General features: G+C 38.5%; 1 protein-coding gene across 2 annotated transcripts in view; it reads right to left on the minus strand.

The window, feature by feature from the left end:
• The window catches only part of Hmcn1 (hemicentin 1), a 435,732-nt gene that overhangs the window by 249,397 nt on the left and 169,141 nt on the right, over window positions 1-17,194 (minus strand). For both annotated transcript variants that reach the window (XM_029475879.2, XM_021160385.3), the window contains exons 5-6: window positions 8,146-8,317; window positions 5,822-5,928 (exon numbers count right to left, since the gene is read on the minus strand). In XM_029475879.2, coding sequence (XP_029331739.1) covers window positions 5,822-5,928; window positions 8,146-8,317 — 279 coding nt within the window. The remainder of the gene's footprint in view (window positions 1-5,821; window positions 5,929-8,145; window positions 8,318-17,194) is intronic.

Below are 17,194 nucleotides of genomic sequence, written 5' to 3' on the forward strand. Positions count from 1 at the left end.
CAAGAGCTAGCTGCAAGGTTCTATAATGCCATAGTACCAGTTCAGGCCCATGGGTTATAGATGTAACAGAGTATATCCTTGCAGAATTGAAACTGAACCCTTCTTTTTACTCATTAGATGTACAGACTGCTGACTTCTGCTAAAGTGGCTGTGCCTATCAACCAGGGTTTCAAAGTGCCTCCATGAAATAGGTCAGTCTGTCAACATGAATATTAGTGAGACCAGAACCTCCTTGTATTAAGCCAGTGAGGATTCCTAGTAGCACTAATTGAATTAAAATTTAATTGATAGAGCTAGATTCCATTTCCTCCTCTTGAAGAATTGTTATTTTTCAAAAAATAACAAATGTACTCAATGCTAAAAAAATGAAAGCATAATATATGACACATATACTTAGGAGGCGGTTATTTAATTAATTTACTCATGTATCAGCAACCTTTTAAACAGTTTCACAGTTTCTAACTCAGGCATAACAGTATTAAGCAGCTATTATTTATGAAGTTAAGGAATGCTTTGGGATCACAAACATCATGAATAGTGATCTTGAACAAAAATGTATAAATCAATATATATGTGTGTGTGTATTCAAATATTTACTCTTAAAATAGACATTCTTTCCAAATTAAAAGAATATGATTATTTTCATCAGTTCCTTGAGAATTTCTGAGATATAGGCATTGTGACCACCATAAACATATAATAACATAAGCTCACTTTATGAGTTATTCTATTGGGTATTCTTCTTTCGATGAAGATGCCAGCAAGGAAAGAAATGTTCTCTAAGAATAGAATAAACTCGATTTAAACACACACACACACACACATGTACACACACACTCATACACTATATATTTATATCCACTCAAATTTATCTCTGCTCAAGTGAACAAATCTCTTTTTAAATAAGAACATTCCATGTAGTTAACACTTTGATATTAAAAGGCCAAAATAACTGGAATGTTTTCTAGGAAAAGTCTGTGATAAAGTGCTCCATCGCCCTAAACACTAAATTAATGCTATTAAGCAGAGTTACCTACAGACATTCATAGGTCACAATTGAGGATGCCTGGAGAACTCTCTTGTGTGGTCCTTTGTAGACTTGAGAGTGATTTACTAATGACTCTTTTTTTTGTTTTGTTTTGTTTTTTGTTTTTCGAGACAGGGTTTCTCTGTGTAGCCCTGGTTGTCCTGGAACTCACTCTGTAGAGCAGGCTGGCCTCGAATTCAGAAATCCGCCTGCCTCTGCCTCCCCCAAGTGCTGGGATTAAAGGCATGCGCCACCTCTTAAGCATGCTTTATGACCGGAGACTATACTGTGATCTACAAAATGTACTCTTTTCATAAAAACTTTCAAAACTTAATACATACACTCTTGTAATCACAATACATTTAATTTTGATACAGTAATATTTCCTTCTTTGTAAATTTTATGTAAATATACAGATAAACACATAGAAAGCATTAACAAAGTTTGTTTGCATAGTGGCTTCTTTGATGTCAGCGAAAATTAAGATACATTATTTGATTGATAATGAAATCATGAATAGTTAAAGCACACAGACACTGAACTTCAATAAAATTTTCAAATATTACAATGCTAGGGAGTAAAGTACCTTGTACATTTAAAACAATGTTTTAGATAATTTCATGAGTATCTTTTCAATTTGATCCTCTCCTCATCCAACTCTCCATTGTCCCCTTACACCTCAAATTCATGAGCTCTTTAATTTTGACATTATATATGTGTGTATATATACATATAGGAGTATGAGTGTGTGTGTTTGTGTGTGTGTATGTTTGAGTGTGTGCATGCGTGTGTATAGATACACCTCTATCCTGTTGAGTCCATTTGTATATGTGTTTACAATTCACCTCCCTATTGGGGAGCTTGTCCCTGGACAAGACAGAGTTTCTCTCTCTCATCAACCATTAGTCACCTATCGTTCTTCATCTAGGTGCAGGGCTTTCTGAACTGGTATTATCATTATGCATATCTTATTTAGGCAACCATATTAACCTCTAGAACATGTATTAGTATGCACTGAAAATTAATATAACCATCTAAACCAAAAATTTTCTTCCAGTCTTAGAATCTCAATATAGTCATGTGATATGGAATATTCTCTTCTGTACTTAGGGGATTATCTAGGGATAGTTTACACAAATTTACTTAATGGAAACATATCCCAGGGGATGTGTTAAATTACAAATGATTACACTGATAATCCTAGGCTCATAGAAACATTTTCTATTATCTAAATCTATTATTTAATATCATCACAGGGAGTTTCCCTTAAGTAGAAGGAGACAAAACTTGGCCCAGGGAGTTTCAGTGGTAATAGACTTATATTCTATGTAGCTATATATTAGCTACAGCTGTCTGAATGGAAAATTCATATTGCTTCTCAGAAATGAGATCCAGAATTTGTAGTTTCCATATAAATGGAAACTTGGGGGCATAAAACAGCATTCTCTCCTGTTTTTAATAAAATTTTTTGTTCTGTTCAGTTACTTCTGTTCTGTATGTTTTACCTACACCAGAGGCAAGTTAAAACATTTGCATCATTTATATGATTAAAGAAATAAGTTGACTTATTGTGTGAAAAAGTACCCCAAAATATCATAGCAAAGTGTTGGCAAGATAAAGCCCAAGAGAAAAGAGCAAGCCACTCCAGGAGAATTTAAGTCATGGCTACAATAAAGTCTCCCATCCCAATTCACAAGCTGGTAGGCTAGCGAAATCTGTCACTTTCTTAGAAACCATCAGAGGAAACATTAATTTTTACTCATAAATATTTAGACAGTTCTTGTTTGCGCACTTTGGTCTCTCTAGAGAGGTGGTAAAACTCTAGCAACAATAACAAGAGAGAAAATAATCTCTACAAAAATTGAATTATGATAAAAGAGAAAAATGAATCTAAGAGAGGCATAGTCAACCAGAGGAAAAGGTGATATTTTAGTCCATCTTTGACAAGACTTGATTAAAGTGTTGCCATTTGAGTTGAATTCTGAGAGACATTCAGGAAGTAGGCAGATCTCTGTGAGTTCAAGGTGAGCCTAGTCTACATAGTGAGTTCCAGGATAGCCAGAGCTATACAGAGACCCTGTCTTCAACACAAAACAAAAGCTTGGGGCAAAGGAGAGGATAATGGGACCAGCTTAAACTTAAATAATTAAATCTGTCTAGAGTGTAAATGTAAGTTATACAAGATAATCAGAAGAGTGGTTGAAGCCAAATCACATGATCTTTAAATATCTTATGGTCATAAAAAGGACTGTTTTTCATACTTGCACTGAAGTGTTACTGGAAACATTTAAAAAGTCATTATTAATTCATCTGATATGGCAGACATTTTCCAGATAGCAAAGAGCAAAGGAGATAGCATGCAGGATGCTCTATCTCATTCTTAGCTCTCTTGTTGAGAAAGCACACATGGAGAACATTTGTCATTCACCAACTGTCTAAAAGGGAGACCCAATGTCAGTAGCATTATTTATGTCAGTAGACATAACTCCATTTATTTTGTATCATGCTGATGGATTCTTTGCATATTTCATATAGGAACAAAATAAGTTTATTCTCTGTAAATTGCACTTCGATGCGTATATTGTATTTAATTATTGTTACCAAACTAGGAATTGTGTTGGTCAGAAGCAGAGGTTCTTTAGTGAGAAAGGTTCTTTTAGTGAATTTCGTGCAATGTAAAAATAGATACTGTTCCTTCTTTAGCTCTCTTAATGATAGGAGACTGAGCTTAGACACTTGTCCAAACAGAGATTCAATTGCCTCGCCATGTTCTTCTCACTCTCCTTGCTTACAGACTAATCTTTGGAACTCTTCTCTTCCAATTAAATACACTTAGAGCACACTAAGCAGATAGTGGGCAACATGGCCGAAAGTAAACACTGAGAACTGATGACTGGCTAAGTAGACATGTCAAGCACAAGATAAACTGCCGCTGTGACCTACCATTCCCCCAGGCAAGAGTTTTGCTAGAGGAAAAGTCGCTGGTAGCAATCCAAATCACCTGGAAGAAAGTTCAAATGCCCCATAGACTACTAATAAAGGGGCATCGCTTGCATATTGCTTATGGCCAACAATGGATATCTTATTGTTACGATCCAGAAAGCAACAACAGAATATCTGACTGACAACTTAGGGTACTGCTGACTTAGGTCATGCTTAAATCATTTGAGGGATTAAGAGGTTTGACTTTCATAGCCCTCCCTACTGTGGTTAAAAAGCAAAACAAAACAAAACAGACCCAGCACATATCACATCAATTTTAGTCATATAATTCAAAATGCCAGAGTAGAAAAAGACTTCATTTTTGCCATCAAAGTATCCAGTATATACTGCACACCTACTGTGTGCATGGAACAGAGTTAATAAAATAGTTGTGACCATTTATGATCCATTCCTTAAGAAACTGACAGGTTGCATTTATATTCTTTTTTGTCCCTACACCCTCAAGATCATCTGCTCCCCAAATCTATTCTACCCTTTATAGTATCCCTGCAGGGCTTAGAACTCTGATAATAAAGATAGATAGATAGATAGATAGATAGATAGATAGATAGATAGATAGATAGATAGATAGATATTCTGGCACTTGAGGGGAATTATAGTGCAAACTCTAATTTCTTAAAATGAGAAGATTAATATATATATTCTTTGAAAATGCAAGTCTGCCTGGCATGGAAAATCCAGAGAATGCCTGTGATGGACCATCCCACATGCATGTAAAGTCACAAGATTCCTGTAATTTGAATGCTGGTCCCACAAAGATGATCTATTTTCTTGGTAACCTGAGGTAATGAAAGAGACAAACCCTGTTGCAGGGATTCTGGAGCAAAAGGCCGCTAAGGGTGCTGCTGGGTAGCGGGGAAAGGATGCAGGGCAACTTTGTTAACGAGGAAGCACACTTTGTTAAGCACGCTCCTGGGGTGAGCATTTAGAGTTTATGCCTTAATGATCTGAAAGCTGCTCCCAAGTGGTGTTAAAATCTTCGGCAGAACAATCTTTTCCTGTTCTCGGGGAAAACCCTCTCACACATAAAAACACAGACGCTTGAGCTGGAAGAAGGCCAGAGCATAATGAAAAGTCTGTGAAACACTGGCAATCTCTCCAATTGCCCACCGCAGCCAGTTACACACATAATCAACAACAACGTCATACCTATGATTTATGGTATTCTGAATTTTGACTGTATGTTACATTCTTTACTCCATATTGAATATATATATATATAAAATTCAAGAAAACAAGTGTTATTTTTATTAAAGAAAATAATGACTGTACCTCTAACAAATAGCAGCCAACAGCACTTGACACCTGGCCTTGCACTATTTCATATATGTGAGCTTACTTCTTAGCCCTGCTCTGCAGTGTGAAGAACTTCCACAGTCACATGAGAAGGTATGAGAGCAATAGAGAAGTTCTGCTCCCAAGCAGTCCAGCTTGTAGGTGCTGTTCAACCCCTCGCTGTTCCACCCAGAGCCCACAGCCCTAGCTATTGTTCTCCACTGGCTCCGCATCTGCTGATTTTGGAAGCAAGAAATGGATGGTACCATCAGTCTACAGCTTTGATGATAGGAAAACTGCCCAAGAATTTACATCCTTGTTCCAGAAAATCACTGATGCCCATGGTCATCACAGCAACACTACACAGCTTAAGTGTTCAAGACCTCCCACGCATGTACTTTCATTAAAGGGCTTCTCCGTGATGGCAAGAATATATAAATAAGCTATTTTATATGCTTTCTAAAGCATGCCAACTTAAAAATGAAATAACAAACAGACTGTGAAATCACACAGTACCTTCACTGTCCACATGCCAGCTTCAGGCTCTTTGACATTCACCACTTTGGCAGAGTTATGGATATTTAACAGCTCATTCAGGCCAAATCCCTTTTTTATCAGCTTCCCTGAAAGACAAAACAGAGGTAGAAAACATAAGAAACATAATTTCCCCCCAACAAAGAGATCTGCTATTTTAACATGCAAAAGCCTCAGGATATAATGAGATTTTCAATAACAGATTACTCTGTATATGTGTATATTACTTAACAGATATTCATGTCCATAGCTCAAATATTGTGTTATTTGCATCTAAAATATAGTTAATTGTGGGCTTCTAGGCACTACTAGTACTGAAGTAGCAGGTCCCCCTTTCTTATGTGTTTGACGGTAACATGAGAATAGCAATTGACAAGCTGTCTCTTCACCTCTAAAACCAGCCTAAAGAACAATTGGCATGTTACTAAGACGTTTCATGCAATCATTAAAGACAGGTAGACTGCATAGAGGCACAACCCAGACGGGAACACATGTCTCTCTGGAGGTCAGTGTAGATGCTTCTAAGGTGAGTATCCCGAGCTAACCTCTGCACAAAGTGCAAGGCCTCAGAACCAGTTTTCCACTGGATGCAGGAGAAGGCTAGTTATTAAAGGATAAGTACAGTATAGCGCTGTCACAAAAGGAAAGGTGCCAGCTCCTATCTGTTGGATAGTTACTAGCTCGAATCTAAGGAGAAAAACAAATAAGAAGGAACTGAGCCCTAGGTTTTCAGCTCTGGCCTCTCTGTGGTCTCTGCTCAGGTACACATTTTAAATAATCGAGAGATTGACCACCACTGTGTGCCCAGAGGGTCTTTGGGCAGTAGAAACATGACTCAATTGAGTCCAGCTTTTTGGAGTAGCATAGGAGTTACTCCAGTGAGAGGAATATGGCTGCAGCAGACAAATGCACAGAGGCCAATGCTCTGCAAGTCTTGGAAAGGAGGTTTCTCTTGCTGTGTAAATGTCAGTGTTTGGCCAGTGTGGATACTGACTCTGAGCAACATTTCCTACGCTTGCAGGAATGAGTTCACACTCTTACAGGAACTGTCTGCATCCAATGGTTCAAATAAAGAATATAGCTACCCCTCCCCCCTTTATAGATAACAAAGTACAGCAGACACCAAAACCACAGTAGAAATGAAACTACTTCATCAGAACCAGCAAGAGTGCTTAATACAAATATGAGGAAAGATGAGAATCCTTTATTCTCAGCTTTGCCTTGCAGTGTGAGTTCCATCATTTTCCAGAATCTTGGAAATCTTGTCATAAAATGCAAGTGAGGAAAAGTAAGTTAAAACATTCATTCACCTACCAAGAATGCAGCAAGTGCCCTACCTGAAATCTAGTGCCAGTCTAAATCTGATTTGTCTGTCTGTCTACCTACTTGTGTGTGCATGTGTATGTGTGGGTCATGCCTGTGCCTGTGTCTGCATATGAAGACAAGCACAGGAGTGGAGTTCAAAGGCCACTTCAGGTGTCAGCTCTGGCCTTTTACCTTGCTGTTTTGATGCAGGGTCTCTCATAGTATTCACCACAGCTGCTTATGCCAATGACCTGGCTTCCAGGTGTCCTCCTGTCTGCCTCCCTTCTTGCCCTGGGAGAACTACATTTGCAGATGTGTGCTGCCGTCTTATTATGGGACCTTGGCTTATTATGAAAGTCCTAAGTATTCAGACACAACCCTGTGCTATTACGGCAAGCACATTACTCACCAAGCCATCTCCCTTGCCCATTAAATTCGACTTTTAGAAACTTTTGTTTTTTTTTTTTTTTAATTAAACCTCTCTAGAAAATGACAGTGAAAATTTAGGAAGTTATTTTATTTTAGAAAGTTAATTTAGAAATAGTCGTTTTAGTAATTCGTTCAAAAAATTAACAGATGGTAAATTTTACAGAATAAATTACTATAAAATAGATACAAATTAAAGCATTGACCAAAAGGCATAGTTCAGGGGTAAGGCACTAGATAAGCATATATCAGAAACTGAGTCCAGTCTCCAATACTGAAATAATGATATTTACGACATTATTATAGAACACATTCTATGTGTTATGTTAGATATTTTTCTGTGTAGGTAATTAACTACAGTACATTTCATTCATATAATTTGTTTAAATATGAGAAAATTTAACGTGTTCATTCTCGTGTTAATTCAAAAACATTCACGACTAATAACACTCTCGTTCCAAACATCTAGAGTCACTTATGAATGCTTTGAATTTATTCATAAAGCTGAAGTAAGTGTGCAAAAAGTGCCCTTCCCTGTTCTTCATATTTAATAATCAGTATTTGATTCATCTCACCGAAAGGATTGCGAATTTCAATCACAGGAGACGGGCCACTCAGGGACACAGTAACTTCTTTGAGGCTGGGATCAAAAGGAATTTTCCAAGTATTCACAGCATGCTCCAAATGATCGGTGGATAAGAGGTGAACCTTGGAGGCCTGCACAGCTTCTTCCACCCACTTCAACACCTTTGGAAGGAAAAGAAACGTGTGAACGGCACCTGAGACCTTCAGAGGTTCCCTCACTTCTGGTTCAGGGCTTAGCTGGGTAAAGCCCTGACTCTGAGGCTCTTCCTGTGCTGATTCCAGGCTTAGCTGATCCTCACCCTACCTGTGTGCTGTAGTCCCGCAGTAAAACGCTAGGTTAACCTGCGCTCCAATTCCAAGTTTTCTGGCTTGGATTAGGATTAACAATTAAACTTCATGGTTAAACGCCATGGGATGAAACCCAAAGGGACCTTAAAACAATCTTCTACATGTGAAGAAAAATAGAGAGAATCTGTCTTTAAAGACCATGCGGTGATGGCACATGCCTTTAATCCCAGTACTTGGGAGACAGGGGCAGGTGGATTTCTGAGTTCAAGGCCAGCCTGGTCTACAGAGTGAGTTCCAGGACAGCCAAGGCTATACAGAGAAACCTTGTCGCGAAAGACAAAACAAAACAAACAAACAAACAAAAAAAAACCATGCGTTCTGGATTTTATTCATTCTAGGCACATTAAAACAACAACAACAACTCAGCTCTCAGTCTTGGTCACATTTATGTCACATCCATAGTTGATATGCCCCTTAACTTCTTAGCCTCACCTTGCAATGAGGCACGCTATCCCAAACCGAACAGATTCTAAGCAAATATGAAATTTTAAAATATTTAAAATGTTCTATTAAAACATTAAAAATTCAAAGAAATAATTGCATTTCAGTACAAACAGGCACAAGCTAAGGAACCAAGCAACAAACATTGAACACTGTACTTCCTATTAAAACATCCTTTTCATTTTGTTTCTCTCCTAAAGACCATGGAAAAGCGGAAGACATATTAGTATAGTTAGCAGTGTGACACAGTTATGCTAGCCCTAAGAATAAATGTGTGCTGTTTAAAGTTCTCTCCCAGGTACTTTGTATTGATGGATATATGCTTGTTTATTTAGCAACAGCTTTTCTTTTCCACACTGGTATCGACTGAATTTTTTGCTTTTATTATATAGCATTTATTTTCCATACATACTCCTGACATTGCTTCAGGGCTAAAGATCCCCTGTGTCTCTCTGAGTCATCTAAAACCAGATGGCATGGGATATAAATACTAAAGGTGGCCTGTGTATTAATGGTAAGAGATTGGTTGTAATAATGGCAAAATCATGTCTTCTGTTTGTTGGCATACTGATATAATGTCTCAGGTATCACCGCTGGCATTCAACTCACTTTAAAATTAAGGCTTACCATACCCCTGATCATTCAGCTTCCACTTGCAAAATGATGGGATTATAGACATAGTGCCACTACTGATACTAAAGGCTTCTTAAGTAAGAGAATGCAGGGGGAAACAAGGAATGTTATTGAACTATGGAAGCACCATCACACCACTCCCACAAAACTGACACTAAAACAATATTAGTTCCCGCCTCCCTGTGGTGGTTTGAATGGGTATGTCCCCTATAGACTTATGTGTCTGAACGCTTGGCCATAGGGAGTGGTTCAATTAAGGGAGGCCTTTGAAGTCTCATACATGTTCAGGCCATGTCCAGTGGCATCATCCTGTTCCACTGACTGCAGACCAACTCTCACCTCCTCCAGCACCATGTCTGCCTGCACACTGCCATGCTTCCCGCCATGCTGATAATGGACTGAACCTCTGAAACTGTAAGCTAGCCCCAATTAAATGTTTTCCTTTATAAGATCTGCCTGGTTTGGTGCCTCATGACAGTAATAGAAACCCTAACAAAGAGACTTCCCCAAATATCTGTTTCAATAAAAATGTTATAGACAGATAAAACAATCTATAAAAGACAAGTGTTTTATGTAAATAAAGGAAAGGGCAAATTCATAGTAGGTGGCAGGGAGGTTGTGAACAAATGCACCAGAGTACTGCAGATAGGGAGCAAACAGGAGTGACTCACTCCGTCTAGGGAAGTGTTCAGATAAAAGACAAGCCAAGCATCCAAAGCAGCACACAGCAGAGATGCTGTATATGCAGTTTTACTGTAGCACCGTTCACTCTAACCAAGATGAATGGAGAAAGAAAGTGTGGCACGCAGACCTAGTGAAGTTTTATTCCGGAGTAAAAACAAATACAAGTGTGCCATGTGTACGAAAATGGATGGACGTGGAAGATTATTGTGTAAAGAAAACTCAGCCTAACTCAAGGAGAAATATCACCTACTTCCATATCTGTTAGCTTGTTTTATGTATGCACATGTAACACACACACATATAACTTGAACATGGACCATTCAGGTGATAAATATGTCTAATGATATATGGAAATGGGAAGAAAGGATAATGCAGGAAGGGAAGACAGTGTTTTTCTCATATGTAGATTCTAGATTTAAATACACAGACACTCGTGCATATATGACAGAAAAGCAGAAAGGAGCCTATAAGATTCATGGGAAGGGAACAGTGGGTGAGGAAATGAGAGAAACAGGAGGGCAATGAGGAAGGAAAGGGGAACAAAGGACAAGTGTGTGTGTGTGTGTGTGTGTGTGTGTGTGTGTGTGTGTGTGTACTTCTCCCTGTGGCAGATATTTGGTTTATTTACTAAACATTGCCTTTATGAAGGCATACATACACACATACATGTACATAGATGAATGGATGGACAGATAACCATGCAAACCATTAAGTTGTGTACATAATTAAAATGTAAAAGAATAACATTGGAAGTATCATAAATATGGTTCCATAAGCCAGGCTGAGACCTTTCAAATTCATCACAAAGCTCCTCTTGAAAATTACTAACATTCTTAAAGAGTGAAAGTGATGTACTTCAAAGAAAACTGTCATGCTGTCATGAACGAGTTCAAAAGAACATGTGTTCCATAAATCAAGTGATAGACAGATTTCCTTCAAGTTTAACCCCATAAAGCACCTGGATTTTCCACATAGATACCAACACAACTTTGCAAAGAAGCGGATGCTGGTATTTGAAGAGCTTTAGCAATCTTTCATGATTGAATATGAAAGTATGACTGGTCCTTCTCATCAAATCTCCCCACATGACAACAGGAACCAGGCCAAATGTAGCTAATATTTGACATCTCTAGAACATATGAGGTAATAATCAGCAATGACATTTTTACTAAAAAGGCTTTAAAGATTTGCTTTCTTTTCAGAAAACACAAAGGACTAATTTAGTGTCTGAGAAAGCAGTCAGTAAATTTAGGCAATAATAAAAACATTTAAAGTCAGAGGAGGGAGAGAAGTTAAGCAAACCAATAGAAGAATATCAGTCCTTCAGAAAAGTCCAGCGTGGTCATGACTGGTCCTCAGCTAAAAGGTGGGTAAGGCTTAGGAAGCAAGTGCCACTCCCAGTCCATCCCATCTATCAAGGACACAGAAGGAACGAAGCCACATACAGTGCTGGGGAGACTGCAGGTTAGTGCAGCCTCTGTACAGATCAGTACAGGAATTCTGTTTTAAAGTCCTAGGAACGAAAACCACCATATGATCTAGCTACCATTATCTGAAATACATCTAGATAAGCATAACACAGGGACTCCTGGAATCCTATGTTCATGACAGCACTGTTCACTGTTAACTACGCTGAATAACAAGCCTGTGTGCCATCAACCGATGAATGGATAAAGACAGAGTGGAGCTTATACACATTGGAATCTCCTACAGTGTGGCACTTATACACATTGGAATCTCCTACAGCTGAAAAAAAAAGTGCAGTTAAGACATTGTCAGGGAAAGGAGTGGAACTGATGATCACTGAACCAAGTGAAACAAGTCAGATCGCTGAAGATAAATATTACACTTTTCTCATCGGTGCATAGAATCTAGCGTTTAAAAGAAAGAGTCTGTAAGACATGAAAGTGAAAGGGGGACTATTGGTGTAGGAGGAAGGGCACCAACGGGAGGGTGAAGCAAGAGAGGATGGGAAGGGGGATGAGTCATATGCAAAATATATTCCCATAAGACATTTGAGTAGAAGCACGGCCATTGAGGAGGAGAGAGCCGTGGAAGAGATACGAACAGGAGATGGTGTTAGGATGGTGAATATGAGACACTGTCAGAATGAAACCCCCTTATTTAATACCCCAATTGTAAGAAATACTTTTAAGGAAGCACAAAACAAAAAAAGAAGCTCCCAACATCTCCAGGTTAATAATGAAGCGATTCTATGAAGTAGAAACATAGCGAATCTATTTTCATGTATATCCTCCAGTAAGTTAGCAGTTTGTCTCTGTGTTGCTTCCACAAATACATCTAGCCTTCAAATCCAATGTAACAAGGTTATACATTACAGGAAACCTATCCAAGTCCTAAGCATTCTTGGGAAAATGATGGCCTTCCTCAAAGCAGATGCATTTTCCTAGGGCAAGTGTGTTCAGATGCTGTAGAATATAAGCTGGTGTTAGACACGTTTAATATCACTTTCAATTCATCAACACAACATTTATGAGGTTTTCACAAAGAGATTACCCTGTATCATAACAATCCTTCTTGGGAAAGACATAGTGCAGACTCTACCAGGAGCCTCGGATCACTCTGTTATCCACTACTAAGAAAAGTCTAATTGAAAACAGATGCAGCTCCAGTTATGAGGAACTACAGATACTATCAACATGTGAACAAAAACGTATCAATGCAAGCTACAGAATGCGCCCTGAGGACTCTGGCTTCTCGGGTTGCCAGATATAAAGGGAAAACATCACTAATTGTCTGACTGTGGGGACCATTCTTGTGAGGTTGGGAATGATCTATTATAATGACAAAAGAAATGAAATAGAATGAAGTGAGAGTCTTTGGGCTGTGCGTTGCTATCAACACAGTACTTTTTCAAGCCACTAGGGAGCCATTGATGGCACTTTAAAGGTTTTAATGTAGAGGTTGTTCTCTAGTTATTCCTAGCAATTTATCTGTACAATGGGCCTTGGGGACAGACTGATGAATCCAGGTCCTTTATTTGATAGATGAGAAAAATCATATCTGAAGTGAGTTCTTGCACTGTTTTAATCTTCCCAGACTTATTCTGGCTCAACAAGCCACATTTTTTACTTAAACTCCTTGTGTTCATGAAGATGCTAATGCGGTTCAAAGACTTTATAGCCTATACCATGACTGATACTCCTGCCTAAGTGCACACATTTGTTTAATTCTTGAAAGTGGTTGGTGTCGTGACATTTTGATGAGATAGGAAAGGGAAATTTGAGCTCATATTACTGAGCAGAACCTTGGTGCTTTTGCTCGGGGGGTGTTCTAGTTTGATGTTTTGAAACTCTGATAAAACATTAACAAGAGGCAACATTTTGGAGGAAAGCACCTATTGGGCTTACACTTCCAAGTCTCGGCCCATCATGGGATGAAGTCAGAACAGGGAACTGAGTGACATGGAGGGATGCTGCTTGCTAGCCCACTCATTCCACTCCTGTGCTCACCTTGCTGGTGCTGCCCACAGTAATCTGGACCCTCCTGCATCAATTAATAGTTAACATAACCCCTGACAGACACGCTCACCAGCCAGTCTACTCTAGGAAATCCTTGGCTAATTGTGAGCGCTTGGTGATGCACCGCCTCCACGTAGCAGGTGTCCCTGCGATGCTCCCAGAGCTTCCCACTCATTTGCACAGAAACCCTGGCACAGGACTTCCATGCACAATTATCTCTATTTTAGAGATGGGTGAGAGTTATTTATCTGTGCCAAAGTTTGTAAGTCACAAAATTAGCAGCAAAGCAACATGTGCCCTTGGGTCCCAATGTTCTTGCCCTCCCTATTCTGTTGAAAAAACAGAAATTCTCATTTCTAAGACAATGATTTTTGTCAAAATGCTGTACTACAGTGCTGGTAAGCATCACTGACCCTCCTCTGACCTAGCTAAGAGAGATAGGCTTTTCTAGACCATCAACAGAATCCTTTGGTCTGCGTTCAATGTCATTAATGCCTTGTAATATATCATGGAGACCACAATTCCAAATTTTCTTCAAAGCCCCTAAACAGCTAATGAACATCCCTGTGATAACTAAAGGAGGCAATCAGAACGAGGTGCCCGAAGTACAGTTTGAGGGACTGAGGTCACATAGTAACATTTAAGGCTATCATGTCCTGCTAGCATTCCAGTCCACCAGGATGTATGTCATCCTCTGAGCATACCCTTTAGAGAGCATTCAATAATGGCTCAGAGATCAACTCTGGAGTAAGCTTCCTTTTATTCTGACCCTAGAAACGTCCAGGTTATGATTTATTGTGCATATGCCCATAGACAGCTAATGCATTGCTCATGCCCCCAGGAATGCCCCCAAGAATGCTGACCGATTAGATTACTTAAGTTGGATAAAAATGTCCAGATGCATGCTAAGGAGACCCCTGCAGATGAGTGATTGATGCCCAGGCTTTATACAACACTGCTCAGAGTCTGCTTAATTTGTGCCTGTTTCTAAGGATGTGTTCACTGAGAGTGTTGAAAGGAACGAATGTCACAGTTTAAGACTTTAATGAGTCAATCAAAACATGTTACATCTTCAAGTCTTTTGAGAGGATCTTTTACAGATAATATCCAGTTGTATAACCCTTCATGTATTGAGTTCCTATTCAAAGTAGAAAATTTACAATGAGTACATGCCATGGACAAGTACATTTGCTCATTCAGTACAAATGGTGTTATATTTCTTTGTTCTTCTGTCTCTGTCTTTCTCTGTCTCTGTCTCTGTCTCTGTCTCTCTCTCTCTCTCTCTCTCTCTCTCTTTCTCTCTTTCCCCTCACACACAAAGAGAGGCAGACAGACAGACAGAGATGGGAAAAGAATAATGTAAAAATGGTTCATGGTACATCTAAAATTTTATCCAGCTCACACGGGTTACAGAAGATTATTAGTTCAAAAGGTCTGCAGTTTAGCTCTAATTATCAACTTAACACAGTCTAGGGTCACCTGGAATAAGTGTCTCAATGAGAGCTCAACTGTATAGATCAGGTTGGACTCTGGGTACATCTGTGGGATGACTAATTGTCTTGATTACATTCTGATGTGGGAAGACGGTGTGAGAGTGGAGAAGGTGAACTTGTTGGTGAACATGTATGCCAACATTTCTCTCTGCTGTTGTCTATGGATGTGAGATGGTTGTTCTAAGTCCAGGACATTTCGACTTTCTTCCCAAAGTTGCTTTCATCATGGACTTTTATCTCAGCAACAGTAATGAAGAGAACACAAAGACATTGAAAACGCTACGCTGATGGCTCATATGAAAAGGATCACGCATGAACTCACATCGGGTGCTTCACTTGGGGGAATTTCATGATACTTGAGTTATATTCTCAATAAAGTTCTTTTTATTTTAAAGAAATGTGGACTCAGTGGGGACTCTGGGGTTCACGTCAACTCAGTGAGCACCTAACTCTTATTTAAAGTTGCCATACTTCCTGCATGACAGAACCACATTAGCGCGCAGCAGCTGACAAAACAGACGTGCACTTCAGACATGCTTGGAGAGTGAAGTCATCCCCGCTAGTTATTTTAAACTATCGCAGTATATTTCACTAATTTATCTTCATAAAATTCTTATGTCACAGTTTTTGCAAGCTAGAGATGATAAAAGAAACCCAACTTGCCAGAAAATACAGTTTATTTAAAATAATAAAATGCAGAAGATTGACTTTATCATATATTTTTTTGCCGTTAAATCATTTGGTTTAGAATAGGCAGAGTTCAGACTTCAGCCACCCCAGTTTCACTCTTACTTTTTCTTTAAAAAAAAAAAAAGGAGGTGATTTTTAAATACATAATTAGATATATAAGCATACAGACAGGTGTATGTGTGTGTTCATATGACATACATACAATAATTAGGCTTTCATTATTGGATACCCTAAAATACCCTAAAAGCAGGAAGAAATTCAGGCTGTCTATAAATAACACATTATTTAAATAAGTAAATATCCAGGCTCTCTATGAAAGAATGGAGGAGAATTATTGAAGCTATAGACTCTATGCCCAGAGTGTTTCTCTCTTTCTGTTTCACCTGTTCATCCATACACACACACACACACACACACAGAGACAGACAGACAGACAAACAGACAGACAGACACACAGAGAAAGATAGACAGACAGAGAGAATGTCATGCCATGTCAATTTGGAATTATTAACTATGAACCCACATATGACTTCAGAGTCTGAAATTATATGCAGAATTATACATATATGTGTACACAGCATGCAGAAAGGTAGTTTAGAATTTAATCAGGGAGATAGGAAAGGATGTTTAAGAATAATTTACAGATGTATATCTCTTTTCTAGAGCTATGTGTGTTTTAAGTAATCAAACTTGACTTTTTATTGTAAAAGTATCTAAAAACCTCACATAAAAGAGGCAGGTATGATGTGACTTTCTTGGCAATTTCAGAATCTGCTTCTTGATTTAGAAAGGAAATTCAACTGATTAGATCTAACTGAAAGGAAAATTCATTCTTTAGAAGAAGATATAAACACAGCGACCTCAAAAGACTAAGCATGTTACTGAGAGGTCAAGGGATGGAATCAAGATGTCTCCTCCTTACTGGATTCTGGAACCTCAATCATAAATGGCTTACTTTTTTATGGCTACCCCTTAAAGAGCACTTACATACTAAGCTCCATTCTCAGAATGTGATAAATTTTAACTCAATATTTCTTATGCCCCATAAGTTTGGTAGTCACATTTTCAGCAATATATTTCTAATATAATTTGAAAACAACATAGAAATTCTATGCATATGGCTGAAATTCTCTGCATGTGACTACTGTAACATTATAGGATGAATGTAGTTCTCTGTGTGGCTATTATGTTTCTTTTTGGCCATTAAAAGAAACTTTAGATTCTACAAAAAAACACAAGCAAATGAAGGAAAGAAAGAGAAAGGAAGG

The sequence above is a fragment of the Mus caroli genome, unplaced genomic scaffold (genome assembly GCF_978045245.1).
Source record: "Mus caroli unplaced genomic scaffold, Mus_caroli_1 scaffold_1, whole genome shotgun sequence".
Lineage (NCBI taxonomy): Eukaryota > Metazoa > Chordata > Mammalia > Rodentia > Muridae > Mus > Mus caroli.